This window comes from Hordeum vulgare, unplaced genomic scaffold (assembly GCF_904849725.1).
Source record: "Hordeum vulgare subsp. vulgare unplaced genomic scaffold, MorexV3_pseudomolecules_assembly, whole genome shotgun sequence".
Lineage (NCBI taxonomy): Eukaryota > Viridiplantae > Streptophyta > Magnoliopsida > Poales > Poaceae > Hordeum > Hordeum vulgare.
In genome coordinates this window covers 1-9,661 of record NW_025422641.1, presented here as the reverse complement: position 1 = coordinate 9,661, position 9,661 = coordinate 1, and the positions used below count along the sequence as shown (strand labels likewise).

The following is a 9,661-nucleotide window of genomic DNA, read 5'->3' as shown; positions in this document are numbered from 1 at the left end:
CCTTTGTGGTGATAAATTGCCTACTTAACTCAGTGGTTAGAGTATTGCTTTCATACGGCGGGAGTCATTGGTTCAAATCCAATAGTAGGTAAGTAGGTAGAAAAATTACTAGATAGCATTGGACTTACTTCGCTTCGCTATCTAATAACTTTTTCTACCCCTCTTCCCTTTTTCTTTGTATCAACTATAAACCACTGGATTGTCTTCAATTGGATGGGGGAATCCAATTGACAGCCTCGATTCGTATCCTAGCTCGTCTGAGAGCGAGCTTCGCTTCAACCAAATCTTTCGTACCCTCAGCTTTACTCAAGTTAGCTTCGGCTATTTCAAGTGCCTTTTGAGCTTCTTCCGGATCAATATCACTACCCAGTTCCGCATCATTTCCTAAAATGATGATCTCATTATTAACTATTCTCGCAAAACCGCTCCACAGAACCGCCGTTAACCATTGGTCGTTGAGGAGGCGTATTCTCAAAGGACCCATATCTACTGCTGTGTTAATAGGGGCGTGGTTTGGTAATACGCCAATTTGGCCACTATTCGTGGATAAAATGATTTCTTTCACTTCACAATCCCAAATAATTCGCTTAGGAGTCAGTACATAAAGATTTAATTTCATTTCTGCGATTTGTTCTCCTCTTCTAAGGTTATAGCTTTCGTGCTAGCTTCATCGATGTTACCCACCAAATAAAAAGCCTGTTCAGGTAGGCCGTCTAATTCTCCGGAAAGGATTAGTTGAAATCCCCTAATAGTTTCCGCAAGAGCAACATACTTTCCTGGAGAACCAGTAAAAACTTCTGCCACAAAGAACGGTTGTGATAAGAAACGCTCAATTTTTCTTGCTCTTGCTACAGTTAAACGATCCTCTTCCGATAATTCATCCAAGCCAAGAATTGCGATAATGTCCTGAAGTTCTTTGTAACGTTGTAAAGTTTCCTTAACTCTTTGCGCAGTTTCATAATGTTCGTTGCCAACGATCCGAGGCTGTAACATAGTTGATGTTGAATCTAAAGGATCTACTGCTGGATAAATACCCTTGGAAGCTAATCCTCTGGAAAGTACGGTAGTAGCATCCAAATGTGCAAATGTTGTGGCAGGGGCAGGGTCGGTCAAATCGTCCGCAGGTACATAAACTGCTTGAATCGAAGTTATAGATCCCTTTTTAGTAGAAGCAATTCTTTCTTGCAAAGAACCCATTTCTGTACTAAGAGTAGGTTGATAACCCACTGCGGAGGGCATTCTCCCTAATAAAGCGGATACCTCTGATCCTGCTTGAACAAAACGAAAGATATTATCGATAAATAAAAGCACGTCTTGCTTATTAACATCTCGGAAATATTCTGCCATAGTTAGGGCAGTTAAACCAACTCTCATACGAGCTCCCGGTGGTTCATTCATTTGGCCATAGACTAGAGCTACCTTTGATTCTTCAATATTTTTTTCATTAATTACTCCGGATTCCTTCATTTCCATATAAAGATCATTTCCTTCACGAGTCCGTTCCCCTACTCCACCGAATACGGATACGCCCCCATGAGCTTTAGCAATGTTATTGATTAATTCCATGATCAGTACTGTTTTACCTACTCCAGCCCCCCCAAATAGTCCTATTTTTCCTCCACGTCGATAAGGAGCTAAAAGATCGACGACCTTAATACCTGTTTCAAAGATGGATAATTTCGTATCTAACTCGATAAAGGCAGGCGCAGATCTATGAATAGGGAACGTTGCACTACTATCTACAGGACCCAAATTGTCAACAGGCTCCCCAAGAACGTTGAAAATTCGTCCGAGAGTAGCTCCACCGACCGGAACACTGAGAGGAGCTCCCGTGTCAATCACTTCCATTCCTCTCATCAACCCGTCCGTAGCACTCATAGCTACAGCTCTAACTCGATTATTTCCTAATAATTGTTGTACCTCACAAGTCACATTAATTTGCTTATCGGCAGTGTCTCTACTCTGGACTACTAAAGCGTTATAAATATAAGGTAACTTGCCCGGGGGAAAAGTGACATCCAGCACGGGTCCAATAATTTGATCGATACGACCTGTACTTTTTTCTTCACTTGTGGAAACCCCGGGACGAGAAGTAGTAGGATTGGTTCTCATAATTATCACATAATTAAAAAAAAGGAATTTGTCGAAATTTTTCTTTTTTTATTGTTGAATAATGCCAAATCAAATCAAAAAAAATCCAAAAGTAAAAAGGAAATGAATTAGTTAATTCAATAAGAGAGAAAAGGGGACCAGGACTTGATTTCGTTGCCCAAGCGAATCCCATTCAATCGTTTACTCATGGAATGAGTCCGTTGGAAAGTTCAATCAATCTTTTTTTCATATACATTTTGCCTTTTGTGGAGGATCTGTGCCTACTCTACTTTCCTATCTAGGACTTCGATATACAAAATATATACTACTGTGAAGCATAGATTGCTGTCAACAAAGAATTTTATTAGTATTTAGTTAGGTATTTGCATTCCAAATAAGAAAAGAGACCTATTAAGAACTTGTAAAATAAGGATTAGGGATTAATTTGGGTTGCGCTATACCTATCAAAGAGTATACAATAATGATGGATTTGGTAAATCAAATCCATGGTTTAATAACGAACCGTGTTAACTTACCATAACAACAACTCAATTCCTATCGAATTCCTATAGTGGAATTCCTATAGGATAGAACATACACAGGGTGTACGCATTATATATGAATGAAACATATTCATTAACCTAAGCATGCCCTCAATTTTCTTTAATGAGTTGATATTATATTAATTGAATATCCTTTTTGTTTTACGAGATTTTTGCTAAAGTTTCATTTACGCCTAATTAACATCGAGTAGACCCTGTTATTGTGAGAATTCTTAATTCAAGAGTTGTAGGGAGGGACTTATGTCACCACAAACAGAAACTAAAGCAGGTGTTGGATTTCAAGCTGGTGTTAAAGATTATAAATTGACTTACTACACCCCAGAGTATGAAACTAAGGATACTGATATCTTGGCAGCATTCCGAGTAAGTCCTCAGCCTGGGGTTCCGCCCGAAGAAGCAGGGGCTGCAGTAGCTGCCGAATCTTCTACTGGTACATGGACAACTGTTTGGACTGATGGACTTACCAGTCTTGATCGTTACAAAGGACGATGCTATCACATCGAGCCTGTTGCTGGGGAAGACAGCCAATGGATCTGTTATGTAGCTTATCCATTAGACCTATTTGAGGAGGGTTCCGTTACTAACATGTTTACTTCCATTGTGGGTAACGTATTTGGGTTCAAAGCCCTACGTGCTCTACGTTTGGAGGATCTACGAATTCCCCCTACTTATTCAAAAACTTTCCAAGGCCCGCCTCATGGTATCCAAGTTGAAAGAGATAAGTTGAACAAGTATGGCCGTCCTTTATTGGGATGTACTATTAAACCAAAATTGGGATTATCCGCAAAAAATTATGGTAGAGCGTGTTATGAGTGTCTACGTGGTGGACTTGATTTTACCAAAGATGATGAAAACGTAAACTCACAACCATTTATGCGCTGGAGAGACCGTTTTGTCTTTTGTGCCGAAGCTATTTATAAATCACAGGCCGAAACCGGTGAAATCAAGGGGCATTACTTGAATGCGACTGCGGGTACATGTGAAGAAATGATTAAGAGAGCTGTATTTGCGAGAGAATTAGGGGTTCCTATTGTAATGCATGACTACTTAACCGGGGGATTCACCGCAAATACTACTTTGGCTCACTATTGCCGCGACAATGGCTTACTTCTTCACATTCACCGTGCAATGCATGCAGTTATTGATAGACAGAAAAATCATGGTATGCATTTCCGTGTATTAGCTAAAGCATTGCGTATGTCTGGGGGAGATCATATCCACTCCGGTACAGTAGTAGGTAAGTTAGAAGGGGAACGCGAAATGACTTTAGGTTTTGTTGATTTATTGCGCGATGATTTTATTGAAAAAGATCGTGCTCGCGGTATCTTTTTCACTCAGGACTGGGTATCCATGCCAGGTGTTATACCGGTAGCTTCAGGTGGTATTCATGTTTGGCATATGCCAGCTCTGACCGAAATCTTTGGGGACGATTCTGTATTACAATTTGGTGGAGGAACTTTAGGACATCCTTGGGGGAATGCACCTGGTGCAGCAGCTAATCGAGTGGCTTTAGAAGCTTGTGTACAAGCTCGTAACGAAGGGCGTGATCTTGCTCGCGAAGGTAATGAAATTATCCGAGCAGCTTGCAAATGGAGTCCTGAACTAGCCGCAGCTTGTGAAGTATGGAAGGCGATCAAATTCGAGTTCGAGCCGGTAGATACTATCGATAAGAAGGTCTAAAAAAAAATAAACGAAATAAAAAGAGAAAAAAATAAGTTATGAAATGCAGTAATTCTTCTTTATTCTTCTAATTGATTGCAATTAAACTCGGCTCAATCTTTTTTTTTATAAAAAAGATTGAGCCGAATAAAAATAGATCATGATATGATCATGAGACTTGACAAATCGAGATTCGTCTATTCTATATATCTAGAATATATATATATATTAAGGTATAATACAATAAAGAAATAAAAAGAAAATAATAAAATATAGTAGTATCATATGATAATGGAATCAAATACGCAGTATTTACAGAAAAAAGTCTTCGTTTATTGGGAAAGAATCAATATACTTTTAATGTCGAATCGGGATTCACTAAGACAGAAATAAAGCATTGGTTCAAACTCTTCTTTGGATTAAGGTGGTAGCTGTGAATAGCCATCGACTACCTGGAAAAGGTAGAAGAATAGGACCTATTCTGGGCCGTACAATGCATTACAGACGTATGATCATTACCCTTCAACCGGGTTATTCTATTCCACTTCTAGATAGAGAAAAAAACTAAAGGAGAATGAATGAAAAAAGACATAGTTTGGAAGTTAGACCTTTTTATAAGACTCTCTTTCAATTTCAAAAAAGAGGACGTTTGAAACTTTTAACAGGCGTAATCGTGAGTCAACATGCTAGAACTAGATAAGGAAGTTTTCTATAACCTTAATAAAAAGGATAAAAAGGTAGTTTTAGTTTATGACTCCGATCAAGAGCGAGAAATCCTTGATTTGGGATTGGACATAGAACCTGGACCCATCGGAGAGACGTTGAAAGGAGCGTATCCTGATGGTAAGAATTATACTTTCGTGGAAATACAGCGCTATAGACTTCAGTGTGGTAGAGTAGACGTTTTGTTCCTAATTTTTCTGGACCAAACCTCCGCTCCGACCCAACGATACAATGAATTTTTTCTGTTCATATTCATAAATAAAAAAGATTAGGAATCGCAATGCTACTATATGCGTCCAGAGCAGTATTTTGAATACTATTCTTCTATAATCCATTATTGCGCGGGGTCTTACTAACAGGACTTCGCGGCACAGGACGGGTCTTCGTCGAAAAGCTAACACCACCCGGCATTTTCATACCCTTTCTTTGGGTGGTATATCGCCTTTAAAAGTCTAAGAGGGTAGTAGGGGGGATCTTAAGAGGGTAGTAGGGGATCTTAAGAGGGTAGTAGGGGATCTATAGTAGGTAAGATAATTTGCCCTTTGATTTTGATTGAATATACTATTTTTCTGCCTTTACCACGCATTATTGTATGCGCTTCTAGAGAAGTATGTATGCAGGAAGTAAATTCTAGTCGCTTTCTTTTGAATCCAATTTCAAATTAGATTAGAAAGATAGAAAGGCCATGAGGATGGGAAAATAAAAAAAATCTTTTTAATTAGTTCTCCTTTTTTGGAATTTTCTTATTATCCTTATCATTTTTTTTACAGAATATTTTGCAAACTAAAAAAATACAATAGTCAATATTCCTTATAATAGATATACTTAATTATATCATAAGAATCTTAAGATATTTTTCGACTAGATAGAAATAGTAAATTTGAATTGAGACACCTATTCCATGACGGATTTAAACTTACCTTCTATTTTCGTGCCTTTAGTAGGCTTAGTATTTCCGGCAATTGCAATGACTTCTTTATTTCTTTATGTGCAAAAAAAAAAGATTGTCTAGTATTTTTTAGTGTAAGTAATATAATATGGTAGGGTATGTGACTTTTTCTACACACACTTTCTACACACAAATGAAAAACGGCTATGGATGCAGATATAGGCTACGAGCATAAATGCATGAATATGCAGAGCTTGGTATAGCGAGTTTTTTTTTATTTATTTTAATTGAATCAACGAATATTTTTTGAATAGAAAGTCAATGTATCTAACCTATTATTTCACAGGAGTACTAGTTGCTGAAGGCGATTTCAGAATCAAAAAAAGTAAAGGCAAAATTATTTAGCTTATTCTCTCAATTTCAATCGACCGCTGCTGGATTTAGTATATCTAATATGAATTGGCGATCAGAACACATATGGGTAGAACTTCTAAAAGGTTCTCGAAAAAGGAGTAATTTTTTCTGGGCCTGTATTCTTTTTCTAGGTTCACTAGGATTCTTATTGGTTGGGACTTCCAGTTATCTTGGTAAGAATATTATATCTATACTTCCATCTCAAGAAATTCTTTTTTTTCCGCAGGGGGTCGTGATGTCTTTCTACGGAATCGCAGGCCTATTCATTAGCTCCTACCTGTGGTGTACTATTTTGTGGAATGTAGGTAGTGGTTATGACCGATTCGATAGAAAAGAGGGAATAGTTTGCATTTTTCGTTGGGGATTCCCTGGAATAAAACGTCGCGTCTTCCTTCGATTCCTTATGCGGGATATCCAATCAATTAGAATTCAGGTTAAAGAGGGTCTTTATCCTCGTCGTATTCTTTATATGGAAATCCGGGGCCAGGGGATCATTCCCTTGACTCGTACTGATGATAAGTTTTTTACTCCACGAGAAATTGAACAAAAAGCTGCCGAATTGGCCTATTTCTTGCGCGTACCAATTGAAGTATTTTGAGGTATCTTTTTTGAACTGAATTGAATGAAGAAAAGATAAATTGGAAGAAGAAAAGTTTTCTCAACATGGGGAGGAAGTCCCTTCGAAATTGGATTTGTTATTGTAAGGGGATTTTTAAGTATTTATCTAAAGGAAGGAACAAACGAGGATAAGATAAAATTATTTTAAATTTTTTTTGTCGAAGTTAGATATATTGCATACTATTCTTCTCTTCCATTTTCACCCGAAAGGGCTTTTTTTATTCTATTTCACTATTTCATTCCATCTAGATCTAAGAAAGAACCCAATGCACTGAAATTCCACTAATATACAAAAAAGAAGAATAGATACAGGGTATCAAACCTATAGAGTTTTTGCTTCAAAGAAATAGAAATATCATGAAATAGAAATATCATCATATAGAGTCAGGGAATGGAATAGAGTCAGCGAATGAAGCATATTCATTAACAACTCCATTTACAGATCAAAAATGAAAAAAAAGAAAGCATTGCCTTCTTTACTATATCTTGTATTTATCGTACTTTTGCCTTGGGGGGTCTCTTCCTCATTTAACAAATGTCTGGAACTTTGGATTAAGAATTGGTGGAATACCAGGCAATCCGAAACTCTCTTAACTGATATTCAAGAGAAAAGGATTCTAGAAAGATTCATAGAATTAGAAGAACTTTCTCTCTTGGACGAGATGATAAAAGGGAAACTAAAGACACATGTACAAAAACCTCCTACAGGAATACACAAGGAAATAATACAATGGGTCAAAATAAATAATGAGGATCATCTCCATATCATTTTGCATTTCTCGACAAATATAATCTGTTTGGCTATTCTAAGTGGTTCTTTTTTTCTGGGTAAAGAGGAACTTGTCATTTTGAATTCTTGGGTTCAGGAATTCTTCTATAATTTAAATGACTCAATAAAAGCTTTTTTTATTCTTTTAGTTACTGATTTTTTTGTTGGATTTCACTCCACCCGTGGTTGGGAACTAGTAATTCGTTGGGTCTATAACGATTTTGGATGGGCTCCTAATGAGCTTATTTTCACTATTTTTGTTTGTAGTTTTCCAGTAATTCTAGATACATGTTTGAAATTTTGGGTCTTTTTTTGTTTAAACCGTCTATCTCCTTCGCTTGTAGTCATTTATCATTCAATTAGTGAAGCATAAATTCATTTGATCTCCCGATATTAATATTAATCAAATTAGCATCTTTCTTTAGAAAGAAAGCCCTTTTCCATTTTACCAAAATTCTTTCTATTTATACCTGCTTTAAGGTATTCATCATTGCAGTACAACTGTTGCAGTAGAATGCCAACAAATTCGTGTATAGGGAACTAGATTAGCTTAGCTACCTATCTAATTTATTGTAGAAATTCTGGGATCTGTGATTGGACATGGAAAATAGAAATACTTTTTCTTGGGTAAAGGAACAGATAACTCGATCGATTTCTGTATCGATCATGATATACGTAATAACTCGGACATCTATTTCAAATGCATATCCCATTTTTGCGCAGCAGGGTTATGAAAACCCACGAGAAGCAACTGGGCGAATTGTATGTGCCAATTGCCATTTAGCTAGCAAGCCCGTCGATATTGAAGTTCCCCAAGCTGTGCTTCCCGATACTGTATTTGAAGCAGTTCTTCGAATTCCTTATGATATGCAATTGAAACAAGTTCTTGCTAATGGAAAAAAGGGAGGGTTGAATGTAGGTGCTGTTCTTATTTTGCCCGAGGGATTTGAATTAGCGCCGCCCGACCGTATTTCCCCTGAGTTAAAAGAAAAGATAGGAAATCTTGCTTTTCAGAGTTATCGTCCCGATAAAAAAAATATTCTTGTGATAGGCCCTGTTCCCGGTAAGAAATATAGTGAAATTGTCTTTCCCATTCTTTCCCCTGATCCTGCTACGAAGAAAGATGCTCATTTCTTAAAATATCCTATATATGTAGGGGGAAACCGAGGAAGAGGACAGATCTATCCTGATGGTAGCAAGAGTAACAATACAGTCTATAATGCTACGTCAACAGGTATAGTAAGAAAAATACTACGTAAAGAAAAAGGGGGGTATGAAATATCCATAGTTGATGCATCAGATGGACGCCAAGTGATTGATATTATACCTCCCGGACCAGAACTTCTTGTTTCAGAGGGGGAATCCATCAAGATTGATCAACCATTAACAAGCAATCCTAATGTGGGAGGTTTTGGTCAGGGGGACGCAGAAATCGTGCTTCAGGATCCATTACGTGTCCAAGGCCTTTTGTTCTTCTTCGCATCCGTTATTTTGGCACAAGTTTTTTTGGTTCTCAAAAAGAAACAGTTTGAAAAGGTTCAATTGTACGAAATGAATTTCTAGGTCCCGGAATTTCTTACCATCAAGTTGGTAAAAAGCCTCGATTTATTGGCAATTGCTAGAATTATCTATGATCTTTTTTGGAAATCCTTTTTTTGTTTAGACTTTTTTTTGTTTACGAGATGTCTGGAATTCCTTATTTATATCTCATGCAAAAGAAGAGAATCCAAGGCAAAGGCGAGAACAATAAAATTTAAATTTCTTTCGAGGGATTGCAGGTCTTCTTAATCGTCTATTCGGCACAAGAAAAAGGCTTTTTCTTGTGCCGATTCTTCTTGTATCAAAATAAGAATCCTTTTTCTTCCTAATTCGTCAAAGATTACTTTACTATTTCTTCTTTATTCGGGTCTGTCTCTTGGGCCTCTTTTTCTTTTG

General features: G+C 37.3%; 2 protein-coding genes across 2 annotated transcripts; one reads left to right on the top strand and one right to left on the bottom strand.

Moving 5' to 3' along the window:
* Positions 1 to 522: 522 nt before the first annotated feature.
* On the bottom strand, positions 523 to 2,491 carry LOC123421770 (ATP synthase subunit beta, chloroplastic). Its single transcript, XM_045107602.1, has one exon. The coding sequence runs from the start codon at positions 2,110 to 2,112 to the stop codon at positions 616 to 618; it is 1,497 nt and encodes a 498-aa protein (XP_044963537.1). The 5' UTR covers positions 2,113 to 2,491; the 3' UTR covers positions 523 to 615.
* A 91-nt stretch (positions 2,492 to 2,582) lies between these two features.
* Positions 2,583 to 4,438, top strand: LOC123421771 (ribulose bisphosphate carboxylase large chain). The gene has a single exon (XM_045107603.1). The coding sequence runs from the start codon at positions 2,895 to 2,897 to the stop codon at positions 4,332 to 4,334; it is 1,440 nt and encodes a 479-aa protein (XP_044963538.1). The 5' UTR covers positions 2,583 to 2,894; the 3' UTR covers positions 4,335 to 4,438.
* The last annotated feature ends 5,223 nt before the right edge of the window (positions 4,439 to 9,661 follow it).

Excerpts from the sequence above, each read along its gene's own strand:
- LOC123421771 (XM_045107603.1), top strand. The coding sequence starts at position 2,895 with ATGTCACCACAAACAGAAACTAAAGCAGGTGTTGGATTTCAAGCTGGT.
- LOC123421770 (XM_045107602.1), bottom strand. The coding sequence starts at position 2,112 with ATGAGAACCAATCCTACTACTTCTCGTCCCGGGGTTTCCACAAGTGAA.